The sequence below is a fragment of the Monodelphis domestica genome, chromosome 2 (genome assembly GCF_027887165.1).
Source record: "Monodelphis domestica isolate mMonDom1 chromosome 2, mMonDom1.pri, whole genome shotgun sequence".
NCBI lineage: Eukaryota > Metazoa > Chordata > Mammalia > Didelphimorphia > Didelphidae > Monodelphis > Monodelphis domestica.
Window position 1 is genome coordinate 283585090 of NC_077228.1, and position 20926 is coordinate 283606015.

Consider the following 20926-nt stretch of genomic DNA (forward strand, 5'->3'; position numbering starts at 1 on the left):
TGGCTTGCCTGGGGTCATACAGCTAGTAAATGTCTGAGGTAAGATTTGAATTGAGGTCTTCCTGACTCCAGGACCAGCACTCAATCTACCACACCCAGCTAACCAACTCATTCATTTTACCCATGAAGAAGCTAAGTAGCTTACCCAGGGTGATCACTTAATTTATATGTGTCAGAGGCAGGACTTGAACCCAAGTCTTCCTACCTCCAAGGCTGGTCTGCTCAATGTACTACACCACACAGCCTCTAATTAATGTTACTCAAGAGAAAACAGACCTTGAAGGTTTACAGAGCTCTTCTCTATAACCTATCTCTGAGGTGGACAGTACAGGCATGGGATCATCAATGGAGAGCTGGGAGGGACCACTGAGGCCATTATTTTGCCAATATTCCAGATGAAAAGATTCAGCCTGAGAGATTAAGTGATTTCCCAACATCCCACAGCTTGATACCTTTCTGAGACAGGAGTCAAACCTAAGTCTCCTCACCCCATGGCTAGCACCCTTCCTGATGCTATACTGCCCTTAATAATCAATGAAAGCCTGTAAACTTGGTCCTTGAACATTTCAGATCTCAGAACCCCAAGTGAATGCTGGTTATCAGCTTTTCCAACCATGATTTCTACTTCCATGGGCAAAAGGAATTCACTTCTGAGTCTTGTGTCCTCTCAAAAACATTATCTCTCAATGTCTCATCCCCCCCAGCCCCCAGCTGGACAACTAGGACTCCCCAGGAAATTGCCTTCAAAGATGGTCCCTGTTCCTTCTGGACTGTGCACACAGATCTCATCTCCAGCACCAATAACTTCCCCTAAGCTTCCCCGAAGCTCAGGAGATCATATCTTCCTAGTGCACTATGGAACACCACATGCTTATTGGTCTCTCCAGAAGACCTGGGGGGGGGGGTACTTTTGATAATTAACTCATCTCATTGGGTCTTGTTTCCTCCTCTGTCAAATGAAGGAGTTGAACTAGAAAGCCTCTAACTTCCCTTCTATCTCTGACAAAAATATAGTTTTATGAAGCTCTAGCTTCTGTTTCTGTCATCCCTTTTCGTGACTCTAACTGAGATCTTGAGGAACAAGGCCAATTAGGATGGGCATTTGCTCCCTTATTTTCCATTTTTTTCCTCACCAACAATCTTAGGCCAGTTATCTTGAAGTCAACAAAAGAAACATTATACCAAATATCCAAAGTTCCCCTCAGTCTTGCCCACTTTCCTTGGACTCTCAGATTAAGGAGCAAAGAAAGATGGCAGCTCGGAGATTCCTGCTCAAGAATGGTCCCAAGAGGGCAGCTGGGTGGCTCAGTGGATTGAGAGCCAGGCCTAGAGACAAGAGGTCCTAGGTTCAAATCTGGCCTCAGACACTTCCCAGCCGTGTGACCCTGGGCAAGTCACTTGACCCCCATTGCCTAGCCCTTACTGCTCTTCTGCCTTGGAGCCAATACATAGCATTGACTCCAAGACGGAAGGTAAGGATTTAAAAAAAAAAGAATGGTCCCAAATCATTGATTATTTATGCAAAGCTAGAGTCAGTTATTTGGAATATGGAGTTGAATCAAAGTAGAAATCTGGGTTACAATACCAGTTGCCACTAAACTCAAAGCAAAGTTCAAGGTAGAAGTGAGAAGGGATTTTTTTCTCTCTGAGACTTAGGACAAAGCATTTAGACATCAGAAAAACCGAAAGAGTTTGAGTTCCATTAAAAGTTTTTACAAGCTCTAGGTATTTTTACTCCCCTTCTCCTAAGACTAGTCCCATCTTCCAGCCTACTTAGCTGAACTGTTGCTGGACAGTTCCCACCAGCACTATTCTCTCTTGTCATTGTAATCTTAGCCTGGCAATAAGGATAGCCAAAGGCACAGACTAAAACAGGATGAATGTATAGAAATGATCCTTCCTAGGTTTTTTGAAGGGAATTATGTGAAGTTATTGCACACTGATCATGTGTATATTAGCAGAGGTCAAGTGACCTGAATTTAAGTCTTCCATTGTAGGATCTCAGGGAAATCACTTAGCATCTCTGAACTTCAGTTCTCCCAGTTGTAAAATGGGAATAATAATACCTTCTTATGTGAACATTTTACATTTCTGAGCTTCAAAATGGGTATAAAAATGCTTTAATTTCCCATCTCACAGGTTTGTTATTAATATAAAAGAAGGCATGCAAAGAAAGTGTTCTGTTACTATAAATGATATAAAAGACTTTTTTTCAACTCTTACCTTCTATCTTAAAGTTGATATTAAGTATTGTTCCCAAGCTAGAAGAGCAGTTAAGGTTGGGTAACTGGGGGTAAGTGACTTACCCAGGTTCATAGACATCTAGGAAGTGGGCCAAGACTTCCAAGCCTGGCACTCTAACTAAATCCTTCCTCTTTCATTTCTTCTTCTCTCCTTTCCATACTGGATTCCACACTCCTTAATTTACTTAGTCTAATAATACTAGTATTGGCAGAGAAGTTCCCTGAGGTGTAAATGAACACATTGATAAGCTTATCTTTGGGAATGGCTTTTATAGCATTTATAAATACATTTATGGGAGTGTATAGATACTTCTCAATTACTCACATACTCCCATAGGCAGACTGAAAGAGGTGATAGATTCGCTGTGCCCATCCCTCATTAGACCACACCTGGAGTCACATGTCCAGTTTTGGAAGCCATATATTAGAAAGAAAGGGGACAAACTGGAGTATATTTAGAGAAGTAAGCTCAGAATGATAAGGCAACAAGAGATGAGACAAATGAACCAATTACTTGGAACAAACATGAAACACACTACCAACCTTAAAGAATTATGCAAATGCTAGCTGTTATTATTATGAGCCAGAGATGTTTAGTTTAGAGAAGAAATTCGATGAGGACATGATAGCTGTCATCAAATATTTGAAGGGTTCTGGCATGGTAGAAGCTTTCTTAGGCTTGGCCCTGGAGAATAACATTCAAAGAAGCAGATTTCATTTTGAAGAGAGAAAATCTTCCTAATAATTAGAGTTGCACAAAATTGAAATGGATTACTTCCAGAGACAGTGAGTTTCCCATCTCCAGAGATCTTTAATCACAGGCTGGATGACTCCTCTCTGAGGATGTCATAAAAGGATACCTGTTCACAAAATTGGGAGACTAATGTATTGCTGGTAGAGTTGTGAATTTATCTAACCATTCTGGAAGGCAATTTGGAATTATTCCCAAAGGGCTTTAAAAGAATGCATGTCCTTTGATCCAGTTTCTACCCCAAAGATATTTTTAAAAAGTGTTTGTACAAAAATATTTATAGTCATACAGCGGTTGAGGGTACATGACAGAGGAGAGACTCTAAACGAAACTCTAATGCAAATATTAACAACATGGAAATGGGTTCGAATCAAGAACACATGTGACACCCAGTGGAATCACACGTTGGCTATGGGGGGTGGGGGAGAGGAAAAGAAAATGATCTTTGTCTTTAATGAATAATGCTTGGAAATGATCAAATAAAATATTATTAAAAAATATGTACAGTCATTCTCTTTGTGGTGGCAAAAAATTGGATAATGAGGGGAGTATCCCTCAATTGAGAAACAGTTAAACAAATTGTGGTATATGATGGTGAAGGAATACTATTGTGTTATAAGGAATGATAAACTGCTTGATTTCTATAACAATTGGGAAGACCTCCATGAACTTATTCAGAGTGAAATGAGCAGAACCAGGAAAACATTGTACACAGTAAATGAATATTATGGGACAATCAAATGTAATATATTTGCTACTGATAGCAATGCAATGATCAAGGACAATCCCAAGGGACTTGTGGGAAAGAATGCTATCCATACTAAGAGAAAGAATTGTGGGAGTAGAAACACTGAAGAAAAACATATGATTTGTCACTTAGTATATTGGTATAGGATTTGGGGTTTGGGTTTTAAAAGTTTACTCTATTATAAAAATGAATAATATGGAAATAGGTATTGAGTGATAATACATAAATAACCCAGTGGAATTGCCTGTCAACTCCAGGAGAGAGTAGGGAAGAGGGGAGGGAGAGAATGTGACTCATGTAACCCTGGAAAAAGTACTTTAAATTAATTAATTAATTTTTAAAAGATGCCTGTTCAGATAAAGATTGGAATAGGTGATATCTGAAGTCCCTTCCAAATCTTAGATACTCTGATTCTCTGTTGGGGAGGAAGGATTTATAAAAGCTTCTCATATCACATTTTCCCCTCTATTAAGGATTCATACTAGTAAGGACAAGGTTTCAGAGAAACTGAGATTCCCCAGTGTGTCCCTTTCCACAAAGAGAACTTTTCTTCCTATACTGCTTCAGGTTCAGCCAATCTTTCTGAGAGAATCCAAGGAATTTCTTTAATTCAGTGTCTTCTTCAGTCTCAGGTCTGGGGCTTTTGGTAAGAACTGTCCCCTGGGATGGTCCCATTCTCCCCTTCCCCAACTCCCCACCATTGCATTGTTTTATCTTTAATCTATCTTCTTAGATCTGTGTTTTATGCTTTTCTGATATTAGTTATCCATAGACTTCATTTTTCAGTCTTGGAGTTACCTCTTGAGTAATTGCAAGATAAAAAAAAAATCCAGAGTTTGAAGTTCAGACATTGGCTTAGCAGAGGGAGATATACTCAGCACCATGTAATTTTTTTTTTAATTTAAGTATTTCTCTGTGGCTACATGATTCATGTTCTTTCCCTCCCTTTTTCCCCTGCCCACACTCAGAGCTGACAAGCAATTCCACTGGGTTATACATGTATTATCACTCAATACATATTTCCATTTTATTCATTTTTGTAATAATCTTTTAAAAACCAAAAGCACACATCCAATACCCATATAAACAAGTGAACAATCAAATGTTTTTCTTCTGTGTTTCTGCTCCCACAGTTCTTTCTCTCGATGTGGATTGCGTTCTTTCTCATAAGTCCCTCAGAATTGTCCTGGATCATTGCATTGCTATCAGTAGCAAAGTCAATTACATATGATAGTCCCACAATGTTTGTCCCTGTGTACAATGTTCTCCTGGTTATGCTCATTTCATTCCTGATCATTTCGTGGAGGTCTTTCCACCTCTAATGGAAATCAAACACTTTATCATTCCTTATTACACAGTAGTATTCAATCACCATCATATACCACAATTTGTTCAACCATTACCCAATTGAGGGATACCCCCTCATATTCCAATTTTTTGCCACCACAAACAAACATTTTTCATTATTATCTCTTTGGAGTATAAACTTAGTAGTAGTATCACTGGATCAAAGGGTATGCATTCTTTTAAAGCCCTTTGGGCATAATTCCAAATTGCCTTCCAGAATGGTTGGATCAATTTACAACTCCACCAGTAGTGTATTAGTGTCCCAATTTTGCCACATCTCCTCCAACATTTATTATTTTCCTTTACCTTCATATTGGCTGATGTGCTAGGTGTGAGGTGGTACCTCAGAGTTGTTTTGACTTGCATTTCTCTAATTAGGAGGGATTTAGAACACTTTTTCATGTGATTATTGATAGTTTTCTTCATCTGAAAACTGCCTATTCATATCCTTTGACCATTTGTCAATTGGGGAATGGCTTGATTTCTTGAAAATTTGACTAGCACCAATGCAATTTAGACAAATAATATTGCCTTGTACTTGGATGATAACAGCCATTCCATGATGGAGCAGGATATAAAAATGTATTCAGTCCTCTGTGATATTCTGGGAGTTGCTTAACTTGCATTGTCCAAAGTGGATGGGAAAAATTTGTTCAGCAGTCCCATAAAGGATCATCACCTTCTGTTGGAGTATAATGAATATTTAAACCATATCTAGGCTTTAGAGAGAAGTATAGAAGACAGAGACCTGGTTATTACCCATACAAAACTCCTGGTCAAATAGAATAAACATAGTCCCTATCCTTAGGGAACTCCCATTTGTATGGAAAGAGAGATCATCTCTGCCCTTGGAAATCTCCCAAGCAAATAGAGAATATATGGTTCCCCTGCTTGGGCAGGGAGGGACTTGGATTATTAGAAAAGGGTAGATGTATTCCAGGAGGGATTGGTAGAGACCGAGAAGATTCGAATGTGGGAAGGCAAAGAGCTAGATGGAGAAGACAGTTAATTAAGGGCTATTGATCAGACTTGGTTGATGGAGCTGAGTATACAGTGGTGATAGAAAAAAATAAGGATGAACATGCATGGTGGGACCTGAGAGTGATCAACAGAGGAAAATTTTAAGTAGACTAAGTGCTTGGCACATAGGGTAGATGTTGAATAATTAATTGATGAATGGACATTCAAGTATTTAAAAATGAACTTCCTAAAGAAGATACATCATGATGGTAGATGGAGCTATTCAAGATAAAGCTATCAGTTTGAAGCTTTTGGTACTAACATCAAACTCTACAAAAGAATGGAAGAACACCAATCCACCTCTTGAAACTTCCTATCCTTTCCCAACATCCCAACTCCTCTAACTCTACAAAGAGCTTTTAGAAACCACACAGGTCCATTGAAGAGTAATCCTCTTCCCTCCCAATGCTCACCCTCTTGGATTTTATATAACATTTCATTTAGTATTTCTCTAATGAATTTATCATATAGTTACCAATATATTGGTATTTCCATCTCTCTACAAGGATGTAACCTCAGTAAGGGCTAGAGTCATATGATATCTAATCTTTGTATGTACCATTTCTAACCTCTAGTATGTGATTTCTGACACAGTAAGGATATGACACATGTTGAATAGATGGACAAATGAATGAAGGTGTAGAAAGATTTTTATTTATAGACTCCCAGAACCCATAATGAAGATCCAGAATCCATTCAGAGAGAACAAAAGGGAGGGAAGCAGAGTTGAGGGCAACCCCAAGAACCATGTAGATGGAAATAGGTTAGAAGGTGAACTTAGGCCAGGTTGGCAAAACCCACTCTGTTGTTGCCAAGGTCATAAACAGAGTAATAGTTTCTGAGGAAAACATCACCAAGGATCCAGAGGGGCTGTCCATTCTGGGAAGGCAGATAAGTGGGCATGATCCCCACCTCACAGTAATTGCTGTTGCTCTGGAGGTGAGAAGAAAGAAAAGGAGATGAATCCATCAACTCATGATGACCCACTTCCTCCAGAAAGCTAGTCTTGACAGTCTGAATGTGGGACTTATTGAGAAAGAGATAATTGCTTTAGGCTTCATGTTCTTTCTCTAGGTGGGAAAGATCTAACTCTTCTCTAGGAAACTTTCCTTGACCACTTCATCTCACACCTATCTATATTTTGATCTAATCTAGCCACTAAGGTGCTGGGAAGGTGGGGAAAGAAATAAATACTCCCTACTTGGTATCATTTTCTCTTTGTATAACTGCATTTTTGCCTGGATTGTAAAATGCTAAAGAGCCTAGATGATGTTTTTTACTTCCCCACCCTTCCCACAATCCTACATGTCTACACATTGTGACTAGCACCATGATGAGTGCATTATGTCTGTTATTGGCTGATTAATTAGCACATGACATGAACCACATATGACTTCTTAGCACAATTCCTGGCACCTAAGAAAGTCTACACCTTTCTATTTATCTAATTGCCTACAAACCTACTTATCTACATTTGCTCTGTTCCTAAATAGGCCTTCAAGAAAATTTCCAGAATGAGGTACAGGAATCAAATCACGGAAATTGCCCCAAGAAGAGAACTGCATGTGGTAAATAAATATTGATTCCCTTGTCTCTCTGGTTTTGACTCCAACGCTATGAACTGGACAAAAAACTGGCTGCCCCAGAAGAGACTTCATGCTTGATGACAAGAACATTAAATTATTGTGGACAGGAATTCCCATTTTGCCACTCTGATGCCCCATCCAATATTGGAGTTTCATGATTCTATCACATTAAATACTGAAAGAGCTTTGCAATAAGAGTGTATCTGTTTTCCCCAAGTCCCCAACCCTATATACACTTCCATCCATTTCATCATGCAGGACCTGGAGGGTAGGGAGGACCATATTTATGAAAGTCTCATCTGGTCTCTAATCTACACCTCAATTCTTTACCACTTTCTAAAGGTGGAGAGTATAGTTCCTCCCTACTATACCTTCCCTGCTCAGAGACACCCCTGACTAAGGCAAGAATATACAGAATGGGAAATGAAGGGAACTCACCGGAAGGACATAGGCAGAGGGAGGTAGAGGGAAGTCCACACCATTGATGTTGAAGGTGATGGTGGGCATGCTCTGAGTATTGCTGCAACTGACCAAGTACTAGAGGAGAGAGACCCAGGAAGAAAGATAGATATTGGGTGGGGAAGAGGCACTTGGGATCTCCATCTTACCAAGATTCTCTAGAGCTTCCAGAGAATGTCCAGAAGAAAGACCTCCTAGCCCAGTTTCTACCTCCCATGCTCCACTCTCTCCCTATCAGGCCTGCCCCAGTGCATTGATCAAACCCTACCCCAACCAAAGGACTCCTGATTCTGAATGTGATCCTGATAACCTGAAACAGGGATCAGAGTAGTAGGGTTCTCTGGGGGAGCCAATAATGATGATGATGGTCATACTGACATAGCATTTTAAGGTTTACACAGTGATTTCTTCCCAGTCACCCAGTGAATTAGTGAATCAAAGAGTTATTATAGAATTCCCATTTTGCAGATGAGGAAACTGAGGTTTAGGGAGGTTATGTGTGTTGTCTCAGGTTCACACAATTGGTAAAGTGGGAATTGAACCTAGGACTTCTGACTTCTGGCCTGAAAAGTTCAATGTTTTTCTCTGTAGTCATTCACTCTAGCTTCCAGCCCCCTCCATTCCCTGCTCCTAGGAAGTTAGGGAAGACCAGGCTCCCTTACAGATCCATTTTCATCCTGCTGGGCTCCAATGTACTGCATCAGCTCAGAGAAGATCTGCTGGGGGGCAGTGAGGAGGGAAGTGCCAGTGTCCACAATAGCCTGGCAACCTCCAGAGCACCAGCCAGTAGCCTGGCCCCCAATGGAGAACCTGTAAGAAGACAGTCCCTGATGTAATGCAGGTCGTGGTCATGTGCCTTCCCTCCTCTGGCCTGGGTTCAAGAATCTCTCCCCCACATTCATCTCAGTTTGTCCTTGGCTGAGAAAACACCACTCCACTCATTTCAGAGGAAACCCAGGGAAAGGAATTCCCAGCCTGGGACACCTTGGTGGGCCCCAAGTCGAAAGATCTCTATCTACTGCACTTCCCAACACACACATGTTCACACACACACACACACACACACACACACACACACACACACACACAGCATGAAGCAGAATTTAGGACAGTCTCCTTCCTAGATTAGAGACAGGGGTCCAGCATCTCCATTCCTCTCATTCAACTTCCCTATTTAAGGACTCATAATAAACTTTGTCCCTACAGAAATGATCAAAGCCTCTATGGGGTTAAATATCTTTTATATAAGGACTTGGGATATCAGTGCATATGAGCCATGACTTAGCTCCCTAGATTTTGGGCTTCTATCCTCTAAGTCCCCCTTTTTCCAGAGTATAGGAATAATCTTGGAAAACATATCCATTCTGCCCAGACATACCCATTAATGGCGATCTGCCAGTAAGCTTCTTCGGTCACAGGAGCCCAGTAGATATCTCCAGTGTACATGCTGGTGTCCACTCCTCCAAAAACAACTTCACCACCATTGTTGGAATTCTCATTGCTGAAGGGTAATGGGAAAATATCAGCTTTAAGGGCAGCTAGATACCACAGTGCAAACAGTGCTAGTCCTGGACTGTGGAGGATCTGGGTTGAAATCTGGCATCAGACACTGCCTAACTGTGTGACCCTGAGCAACTCACTTAACCCTGATTGTTTAGCCTTTGCCACTCTTCTGATTTAGAATTGATATTAAAACAGATGGTTAGAGAAGAAAGACAGAAAGAAAGGAAGAAAGACAGAAAGGAAGAAACAAAGAGAGAAACAAAGAAAGAAACAGAGAAACAAAGAAAGAAGAAAACAAATGAACAAACAAAGAAGGAAACAAAGAAAGAAAAAGGAGAGGGTGAAAGAAACTTTTTTCTGTGTGGCACAGGCCCCTTTGGAGATCTGGTGAAGCCTATGACCTTTTCACAGAATCCTGTTTTTATATGCATGTAATTAAATGTGATAAGATTGCAAAAGAATTTGATTATAATGAAAATGAAGCTTATATATGTGTATATATGCATATGCATATTTCTAATCATAAAGCCCAGATTAAGAGGTTCTGACAAAGGGAGTTTTGTCCCCTGGAACCAGGAAAAGGGATAAGGTCAGAATGTGGCTGGGGGGAGCAGAAGAGGTCAACCAAGTCACCTACCCACTAAGGTAGAAGGCAAAGACAGGGGAATTGAGCAGATTCTCTTGCAGGAAGCCCTGCATGACAGTGGTGGCCCCACCAGAGCTGATGGCAGGATAGGCCAGACCCAGGATCCCATCAAACTGGGCATACACAAAGTTGGTGCCAGGTTCAGTCTCACTCAGGCCAAATTCCTGGTTGGTGATGGAGATGCCTTGGATCTGAGGGGGTCAGAAGAAGTCCATCAGGAAGGGCCACCTCACAAGAAGGTGATGGGCAAAAATAATCCTCCCCAAGGTCTACAGATGAGCTCAGTCTCCCCACTTTAGTGAGGCAAGTGAGGAGAGGGTCAGGATGCCCCCAAACTCCATCCTGAAATAGCTATGGTGGTGGGAGGGGGTTAGGGAGGGAAGAGAACCTGGGGGGACTTGAGGCCTTCTCTGCAAGAGACCAGCATGGCTCTGAACCCCCTCCTCACATGCCTCATGCTCCCTGAGGCTCCTGAAGTCAGACTAAGCTCACTGCAGAAGGAGGAACAAGCAGGGAGGCAGAGCTTCCCCTCATTCATGGCTGCTCTCTCAGCAAACTAGAAGGGCCCCTTAGCTCTCAGCTTGTGGCTTCTGGCAGCTGGACTCCCACCTGTCCCTGCTCCCAGGTTTCCAAGCTCCATGAGTGGAGCAGCCATAAGGGGACCCCCCCACCACCACTGGGTAACCACTCATATGCTCCCCTTTATCCCTTCAGCCCCATAAACACTCACTGTCACAGTGTCATAACCAAAGACTCCAGTGAGGCTGCCTGTTCCATACTGCAGGGAGAAGGTCTGTCCATTGCTGGAGTAGGTGGAAGACTGGCTGGGGTTGAACTGGGGGTGATTGGCTGCTCAGACAAAAAGAGGGGGTCAGTGGAGGCCAATGAATCCTTTTCCCATTTTCCCACTCCTCTGCATTATAGTGCAATGGAAAGAGTGTCCTTGGTATGCAAAGATGTGGGTGCAAGTCTCATCTCTGCTATTCATTAGCCATAAGACTCTAGGAAAGCTCCTAAGCCTCAGTTTCCTCATCTGTAAAATGAGGATAATAATCCCTGTGCTCCCTTTCTTGAGTAGTGGCTAAAAGAGAAACCTCTTAGCAGTTAAAGTATGAAATGATGGAGAGCCAAGCAAAGACATGGAAAGTCCAAGGTTCAGAAATGCCCTCAGACACTTCTACCTCTGTATGACCCTGGACAAGTCACTTAACTCCCAGTGGCTAGCCCTCACCACTCTTCTGCCCTGGAATCAAGACTCAGTATTGATTCTAAGACACAAGGGAGAGGTTTAAAAAAGTGAGAGTCACTTGCTGGTGGTGGCACAATCTGAATGAACCAGAAGCCCAAATTCTTCCCCAGAAGCCTTGGGAACTGGGCTGATCTAAGGACTGATCCAGAATCCCCTCTCCTTGTGGGGATGGGCAGCAGCTTCCTCCTCTTTGCCCCCTCTGTCCATTCTCAGCCACCATTATGCCTGACCACACTCTCTCTTCCCCCTGAACTGGCTTTTCTGCAGCTTCCTGCTTCTCCCACAGTCACCCAAGTCCATGGCCACTGACCAGAGCCAGAGTGGCCTCTGCCTGTTCTGTCTACCTGACAAATAGGAACTCGTGTAGAGTCTGGCTGTCTGTGGGAGCACCAAGAGAAGCATTTAGCCAGTTCAGCCTTTCCTGTCCACAAGGGGAGAAGGAAGAGGCAGGACCAGGTCTTATCCTTCTCCTGCATCCTGCTGTGCCCCCACCAAGGTCCACAGTGCAGGCATCTCAAAAACATAGAGTGCAGACTGCAGAGTGCAACAGAGTGAGAGCAAAGCGATGCTCAGCTCTGCTTTGGCGAGGCTGTGTGACCCTGAGGAAGCTGCCAGTCCTTTCTGACTCTCCCGGGGACCCCGAAGTCCCTCCTTGTCTCCCATCTCCTGCCCTTGGGTGTTGTCCTCCTCCCTCCCCCCTCTCCCACCAGCTGGGTACTCACTGCAGGCCTGGCTCTGGCAGTAGATGGAGGGCACCCACAGGTTGGAGGAGCCAGTGTCAAAGAGCACCAGGAAGTTCTGGGGTGGGGTCCCGATGCTGATCTCCCCATAGTAGGACATCTAGGGAGGAAGGTTGGGTCAGCATCCGCACAGACCTGCCCTGTGGCTGCCATCCTAATTGCTCCATGAGTGCTGGTGAGCCTGAGCTCTCAAACCATGCCCTCCCCACCTCAGGGCTAGCAGCCTCTGGCAGGGCTGGCTGGGGCACCATTGCACTCTCTCCTTTGAGTGGCCTTCTCCATGAGCTCCAGCCACGGAAGGGTCTTCAGAGACCCGAGTCCAAGCAGCATCTGAAAAGGCCCTCCACAAAGTACCGACCACTGATCTTTGCTCTGCCAATGAGGCAGAAACGGGAGGCCCCTTTAGCTAGCTGGAATAGCAAGTTCTTGTTTTCCCCCAAGGCTAAGACTTCACATCCATCTCCATTCAGCTTCATCATGCTGGATTCAGCGCAGAGCTCTAGCCTGCCAAGCCCTCTTGGGCCCCCCATACAGCCGTCTGACCTACTTCTTCATCGCTCCCACCTATCTTTGTGTCACCTGCTGATGCAGGGACATTGCAGGGCCCATCCCGGGGCTCAGCACAGTAACCCCACTCCAATGGAAGGGGTCTCCAGGCAAGGACTTTGTCCTTCCCCATCCAAATGGGGGTTTCCTGGGCCTGGGCAGCATTTCTCCTTCTTTCTCTAATCCAGGCCCTGCCCCCACGAGATGCCCATCCGAGCTGACTGTCACAAACTGAGCTGCGGATCCCAAGGGCCCAGGAGGGCAGGGGCTCAGCCTGGAGCCTGAGGGCAGGGAGAAGGTGCTCACTCACATCCATGTAGTTGGCCAGGGGCTCATAGCCAGCAGCAAACTGGTTGAAGTACTTGGTGGCAGGGTCCATTTTGTGGCTCTTCTGGAAGTCTTGCCACACGCCTTTCTCCTTCATCACCTGCTTCATGGACTTGAACCTCTTCAGAGGGACCCTGGCAGGGGGTAGCAGGAGCTGCTGTCAGTGGAATTGTCCCAGGACTCAACTGCTCCCTGACTCGACCAACCCCACCCACAATCCAGCAGCAAAGCCCCCACCAACCAAAGTCAACCAGAGCCAGAGACTGGGGAGGGAGAACTCCCTCCTGCTTTTAGTTGAGCCTATGCAACAGGCCCTTTCAGGCCCAGCTTGTCAGGGGGGACCTCTTACTCTCCTGAACTGAGCTACCATTTTTCCAGAAGACCTTCCAAGATGGTCCCCAGTTGGTAGTGTGCTCTTTCTTAATCTGAAGTTTCTTTATATTTAGTTTAGATATTGTTCAGTTCTTTCATTCTATCTGATTATTCCAGACCCCATTTGGCATTTTCTTGGCAAAGATACTGGCATAGCTTGCCACTTCCTTCTCCAGCTCATTTTACCTATGAGGAAACCAAGGCAACCAGGGAGAAGTGACTTGCCCAGGGTCACACAGCTACTAACTGTCTGGGGCTGGATTCAAACTCAGGAAGATTTCTTCCTGACTCCAGGCCTGACCCTCTATCCACTGAGCCACTCAACTTCTCCTCACTTTGTATACATTTTCTTTTTACTATTTTTACTTTTTCTATGCATAGCTTCTGTTTTCTGTCTGCCTCACCTCCATCACCTAAGCAGCTAGGTAACAGTGAAAAGAGCTTAGAGCCTTTAGATGGAAAAACAGGAACACTTCTGCCTCAGAGAAAAGCTATTTATTCTTGGGTAAATCATTTGACTTCTGTTTGTCTCCATTTCTTCAATTGCAAAATGGAAATAATAATGTAACCACTGTTCCAAAGAGATGATTCTCTTCTTACTGGATTGAGAGAAGGCAGGGTAGAGTTAGCGAGTCATGAAAGAGCGCCAGTCTTTGCTAGACTTTCTTGGGATTCTCCAAGAAAGAGTCTCTCTTGAGACACCTTTGGGACTTTTCAGGGACAGTTCCATTTGAAGCATCAGTCTTTTTTAGGACTTTTTAAAAATCAAATTGAATTGAATGTTTCTGGTTGCCAATTTTAAGAGAGAAGATGGAAGAGACCAACCCCTTTTCAAGTAACTAAAGGAAAAGACTCTGGGAACATATGAGAGAAGTGAGATGTCTCCATCATGTCCCACTTCCTAGCTTATTACTGAGAGTCTTTGGGGAGTTTCCTCTCTGGCAAGACCCAGTTTCTTGTCTGAGCTGAGCCCTCTCACTCCCAAAAGGAAAGCTTTTTCATTCTGTATTATCTGGTTTATATATACCTTCTCTGATTTCTGTATGATTTGGATTTGCCCAGCTCTTGCCCTTCTGTTTTAGAGTTGTTACTAGGACAGGAAAAAAAGATCATAGGATCATAGATCTAAACCTGGAAGGGACTGCAGAGGTCCCTTTAGTTTAACTCCCTCATTTTGCACATCTGAAAACTAAAAGCCAGAGAGCTTAAGAAACTTTCCCAGAATCACCTAGGTTAGAAGTGGCAGATCTAGTATCTAAATCCCTGCATTCTGACTACAAAGTTAAGGCATTTTCCTTTACCAAAATGGTTATTGAGTCTCATCTAACTCACTTTATAGCTAATAGAATAGGTAGATGATTCAGAGGATGGAGGAGAACTTGGAGTCAGGAAGACCTGAATTCAGATCCTACCTCTGACACTTATTAGCTTTGTAACCCTAAGTCATTTACCTCCTCTGAGTCTTGGTTTTTCTAAACCATAAAATAGGGATAATAATATTATCCCTAATAATATCCCTAATAATAAGTAATAATATAATAATAATAATTAGCATATATAAAAGGGAAGGAGGGAGGAATAGAAATAGGTATTTACATAGTACCTACTATATGCCAGCCACTTTGCTAAATACTTTTTGTTGTTCTCTATCTTTCAGTCTTTTTTAAGTCATATCTGACTCTTCATGATCCTATTTGGAGTTTTCTTGCCAAAAATCCTGGAGTGGTCTGCCCTTTCCTTCACCAGCAAATTTTACAGATCAGGAAATGGAAGCAAACAGGGTGAAATGACTTGCCTATCGTCATACAACTAATAAATGTCTGAGACCAGATTTGAACTCAGGAACAGCCCAGCACTCTGCACTATGGTGTCACCTAGCTGTCCACCTAGCTAAACAACTTATAAATACTGAACGCACTTGGTGAATCTTAAGACATATCATAAGAAAACTGAGGACCAGGGAGGTTAATTCACTTGCCATTATACTTTAGGTCCTAAAAAGCAGAGCCAGAATTTCAACTAAGTTATGCTGACTTCAAAATCAGGGCTCTTTCCCGGGAGGATGGAGGGATGGGAGGGAGAGAGACAATCTGAATCCTATAATTTTGGAAAACTTAGGTGGAAATTTGCTATTACATGTCATTGAAAATTAAGATATCTTTACCAAATTCAGGCCTCTTCCCCATACATTGTGCTTCCTTCTCCCTTCTCCTTTGTCCTCTTCCCTGACATCAGTTTTCCCCAAACACCAGCACCCTCAGCCCCAGGACTTACTTGATGATATGTGCCTCTGCAAGTTGGAGGCAGACAAGGGCAATAATTAGCCACTTCATCATGGCTGATTTCTTCTTCAAGCCACTAACTCCTAACAGTCACAAGCTCCTGAGATCCACTCCCAGCTAAAGAAAAGGGACTGGGGACTCTCATATATATACATCCAGAATGGGGTGTCCCTCCCTCCTCCTCACTTCTCACTGCCCCACTCAGTAAACAGAATAATCATTTGGCAGAAGTGGCAGGTCAGGAGCCTGTGGGGTCTTAGCTTCTTATCCAGAACTTGGCTGCTTAATCTGCTTTTAAGTGCCCAGAGCCTCTTGGTCCCAAACAAATAGACCAAATGGTAACATGATAACCAAGAACAAATGAGATATAGAACACCCCTCCCTCCTCCTCATGTCCAAGCTCCCAGCTGGGGAGGGAGAAGAGATGGAGGGAAGGGATCATGTTATTGCTTTCTAGTTTATAGGGAAGAAATGTATAGAGAAAAGGGTTGGAAGGACTTTGCTAGAGAAAGGAAGATTGAGGGAGTCCTTTGGAAGAAAGAGTCTCTGAGGTCATTGGCTCACTCTCTCTGTAAGGAAAAATCATTCTGGGATGGGGGAGAGACCTACTTACATATAGATTGAGGGATTGGTGGTATTGCCCTCAAGGTTCAAATTAGGAATAGTGGGTCTCTACTTCTCCCCTGTACCAGATACCAAGGTCAACTGACTAGAGCTCAGGAGATAAATCCTGGGGAAGATTGATTTTATAGTAGAAACATTAAATTAGACAAGGACTATGACTGCAAATTCCATGAGGGGAGGGACCAATAAGGAAATAATCTTAGAATTCCTTTAGTCAAATAAAAATTTTATTGGAAAAAGTTAATTTAAGTTAAAAAAATAAAGGATGCATTTTGTCTACCCCTTTCCTTTGACAAAGGAGAAAATGGAAAATCACAGGGATCACATTTCTTCTGCCCTGCACCCTCTTCTCTTTCCTCACTGCACTCTCATTCTTCATGAACTCATCTACAGTTGCTTCCACTATCTACATTGTTTCCACTATCATTCAATTAAATTCTAAAAGAAATTCTAAAATATCTGTTGTGTCAAGAACATTGCTAGGGACTAGAAATAGAAAGGAAAAAAAATCAACTCAGGCCTGCCCTTAAAGGAATTACATTCTTTTGGGCTTGCAGTTGAGGGGAGCAAAAAGATCCGTGATTTTAATAGCATGGGTAGCCCCCACACCAGTACAGATAGTTACTGTTGCCTGAATTCCATAGATAAATTGCTATGGGCAAAAAATCCTCATCACTAAGTGGCCAATCTTCTGGTGATGAGTTATTCAACACTTAGCTAGATTTAGTTCTCTAACAATGAGCTTATCACTGTCCATCACTAAGCCTAAATTTTCTTGCTTGATAGGACCATGCCTTCCTTGGCAAAGCCTTTGAGAAACCAGTTACCCACACACAATGATGATGTACTGGAAAAGAAATTTAGTGGAGGATTTTATATACACTCATTTCTTTCTTTCTTTCTTTCTTTGAAGGGACATTATATGGGAATAGAATGCAGGGCTCAGAGTAAGGAAGACAGCTTAAAGTACTGTTTCTGACATACTGACTGTATGATCCTAGGCATATCATTTACTTTCCCATGCCCCACACAAGTCTTTGAGACTATTAGTTTCAAAATAGCTATTGATTTGCATTGAGAGGATTTGCATCTTCTCGGTGGGAGTATTGGAAATCTTTATACCAATGAAATCATTGTATAAATATTCTTATTTTATTTTATTTTCCCCCCAATTGCAAGTAAAAACAGTTTCCAACATTTTAAAAAGAATTTTGGTAAGGAATCTGAACAGATTTTACACATGCAATCATGTAAAACATTTTCCCGTATTTTTCCTTTTGTGGAAGGAAATGCAAACAAACAAAAAAAAAATTAAGGGAGTATTGAGGTCTAGAGATAGGAAATCCTGGGCTCAAATCTGACCTCAGACACTTCCTAGATGTGTGTCTGTGGTCAAGTCACTTAACCCCAAATTACCTAGCCCTTACTGTTCTTCTTCTTCAGAACCTATTCACAATATTGATTCTGAGGAAAGCAAGAAAGGGAGAAAGAAAGCAAGAAAGCAAGAAAGCAAGAAAGAGAGAGAGAGAGAGAGAGAGAGAGAGAGAGAGAGAGAGAGAGAGAGAGAGAGAAAGAAAGCAAGCAAGCAAGCAAGCAAGGAAGGAAGGAAGGAAGGAAGGAAGGAAGGAAGGAAGGGAGGGGGAGGGAGGGAGGGAGGGGGAGAGAGAGAGAGAGAGAGAGAGAGAGAGAGAGAGAGAGAGAGAGAGAGAGAGAGAGAGAGAGAGAGAGAGAGAGAGAGAGAGAGAGAGAGAATACTGTTTTATAGCCCTTTGGGCATAAATCCAAATTACTCTCAAGAATGGTTGAATCTGTTCACAACTCTTCCAACAGTGTATTAGTGTCTCAATTTTCCCACACCCCATCCAAATTTTGTTATTTTCTTTTTCCATCATAATAGTCAATCTAATAGGTTTGGGGTGGTAGCTCAGAGTTGTTTTTATTTTGGATTTCTCTAATAAATAGTAATTCAGAATAGTTTTTTTTGCATGACTAAAGAGAGCTTTAATTACTTTGTCTGAGAACTGCCTGTTCATATCCTTTGACCACATATCAATTGGGGAATTGTTTGTTTTCTTAATATACATCTCATTTCTCTATGTATTTGAGAAATGAGGCCTTTATTAGAAAGACTTATTAAAAAAAAAACTTTCACCATTCTGATTACTATGTATTACTTTCCATCTTGTTTTCTCCCTCCATTTTATCCTTTCTACTCTCCTTTTCATTCTGTCCATCTTGGAAAGTGTCTAGCTTCTGACTACCACATCCCCCCATTTGCCCTCTTTTCCATTAGCCACCCTGCCCTTTCTCTTATCCCCTTCCCCTACTTCTGTGTTGGCAATCTTATGGCAGGTAAGCCAGAAGGGGCTGCTCTCTTTCCCCTCTCCATGCACACCTGATGCCATTTCTCACATGACCCACCCTCTGTCCAAAAGCCCAATGGGAGGGTTTCCTCCTTCCTCTTTCTGGGGTAAGGCAGGAGACTCACATGTGCCATCAGAGTTGATGTTTGGGCACTCAGACTCTAAAAGATTCAACATCACTGCCCTATTTTCTTGTAGGGTAACAAATTTTTATACCCAATTGATTATGTACATTCTTCCTTCAATGAGCCAATTCTGATGAGAGTAATGTAAAGTACTCCCCTTCTCACCTTCCCCATCTTCCCCTCCATTGTAAAAACTCTTTCATGCCTCTTTTATGTGAGATAATTTACACCATTCTATTTCTCCTTTCCCTCTTCTCTGAATGCATGTCTCTTGTATGCTTTAATTTTTTTTTTTTAGATATCATCCTGTAAGGGAGGGAAAGGGGTTTAATTTTTAAAAGGGTTGGACTTTATATTTTATGAATGTGGTCACCAAGAACTTAATTAATTCCAAAGAGATTTTTACTTACAATTTGTTTACAAAATGTAGAAAGAGTGAAGCAAGAAATCAGAGAGAGGATAAGGTAAGATATTGAGCCTGAGCACTAAGTATTTATCTCTGGCCCTTATCTCAGCCCTGACAAGGAGAGTTAGTTCTTAGCTGGAGGGACCTCAGGCCCTTGTAGCCAAGGCCCTGGGGATACAGGGAACCTCTCTCAAGAGGACAGGTCTTTCCTGAGGCCAGTCCCTTCAGAGAAAAAACCAGCAGTTCAGAGTCAGCTTTTCACTCACCATGTGTCAGTCCAGTCAGGAGATTCTTTATCAGCCTCACCAGGAAACAGGGTCTCAGGTCCAGTCAACACTCCAAGGAATGAAGAATTATTTTTTTTCTCACAGGAAATAACAGCTTTTAAAGACATTTTCTCTTGCATCATTGTCCTGTGCCTTCTCCTAATTCCATGTCTACCAATCACAGTTGACGCTCTCTGCTAGGATTGCCCAGAAGGCAGTCAGTCAATTCTGATTCATAACCCACATGTGGGTAACAGACCTTCCCCACTCAAGTGTGAATTGGGGTGTTTGCACCTTTGATGATTAAATATAAAATGAGCAGATCTTCATACTCAGATTTAAGTAGGGTGTTCTAAAAATAGGCAGGGATTAAAATTTAATCTTCACAATCAGGGGAGAGTTAAGTATTTTCATTGTTATAATCAGGGAAAGTTCAATTTAATCTTCATTCAACTGTAATCATTAAAAATGGGTATGACAAATATAAGAATTTTAAAATTATTGTTGTGGTTGCTGTTTGTAAAAAAATAATGAACTTCTTAAGTCAAAATAACTGTTAGCAGCTTTTATTTACAGCAAGGTAGAGATATTAAAGTGAGAAATATAGGAAAGAGGTAGAAGAAAATTGTCTACTGTAAGGGATAATTTTAGCATTGTGACCTAAGCTATATTAATTATTTGGTCTCCATGGATATCCCAAATTTTAAAAAATACCCAAGTCAGCTGGAAATATATGGTGATTTAAATAATATAGTGGAAAGAAATTTAAGAAGAAGGGAGAAGGAAAAGGTGTAGGATTTCTCCTGCCTGGCTTGTGCTGGGCGGGAAGATTAGCAGCTCTAAGAAGGTAAGGTTTTGGAGAGTAAAAGAGGACAGAATCAGTCTGAACTCCAAGAGGGCTCAGCCAAGATGCCTGAACCTGAATCAATTCAAGGGAAAACTCACCGCCAAAACCCAGACAAATAGCTGCCACCACGCCAAGATGTCTGAATGCTTAGCATGCTGCCAGCCAGAGACACCTCTCCGAGAAAAGAGCCCGAAGAGAGGAACTGATTTGCCTTATATAGACGATTTTATGTCACTTTCCTGCATCTCATCTGTACCAATGATAGCTTAGCTTGACTTAGGACAGCCCAGGGGTCTGTCCGCTGTTTCTGCACATGTCTGTTGAAGGCCATTTTCTCAGATAATTAATCCTTGAGTATGGTGCAGACATTCCTGACCTTATTAAACTAAGTAGGGTGGAGATATGTAGAGTTCCCAAGACTTGATTCTGTTAGACCAAGTATCTCTATTGTTACTAATCAGGAAATAGCTAAATCAG

The 20926-nt window shown here is 42.4% G+C and overlaps 1 protein-coding gene across 2 annotated transcripts; it reads right to left on the reverse strand.

Moving 5' to 3' along the window:
• Nucleotides 1–6740: 6740 nt before the first annotated feature.
• LOC100027389 (gastricsin-like) lies at nucleotides 6741–19905 on the reverse strand. 2 transcript variants are annotated; one of them, XM_056818229.1, is made up of 9 exons: nucleotides 19603–19905; nucleotides 13148–13298; nucleotides 12274–12391; nucleotides 11033–11151; nucleotides 10294–10493; nucleotides 9532–9654; nucleotides 8816–8963; nucleotides 8133–8231; nucleotides 6741–7041 (listed from the first exon to the last, which is right to left on the reverse strand). In XM_056818229.1, exons 1-9 carry the CDS (start codon nucleotides 19743–19745, stop codon nucleotides 6886–6888), a joined length of 1257 nt encoding a protein of 418 aa, XP_056674207.1. In that variant the 5' UTR covers nucleotides 19746–19905; the 3' UTR covers nucleotides 6741–6885. The 2 variants fall into 2 exon arrangements, with proteins under 2 accessions (XP_056674207.1, XP_001370482.2); XM_001370445.4 differs by lacking the exon at nucleotides 19603–19905 and adding an exon at nucleotides 15811–15955.
• Nucleotides 19906–20926: the final 1021 nt, after the last annotated feature.

Excerpts from the sequence above, each read along its gene's own strand:
- LOC100027389 (XM_056818229.1), bottom strand. The coding sequence starts at position 19,745 with ATGATGCAAGAGAAAATGTCTTTAAAAGCTGTTATTTCCTGTGAGAAA. Across the intron at positions 8,964-9,531 it reads TGGCAGATCGCCATTAATGG|GTTCTCCATTGGGGGCCAGG; the intron begins GTATGTCTGGGC and ends GTCTTCTTACAG. Across the intron at positions 7,042-8,132 it reads CCTCTGCCTATGTCCTTCCG|AGCAACAGCAATTACTGTGA; the intron begins GTGAGTTCCCTT and ends TCTCACCTCCAG.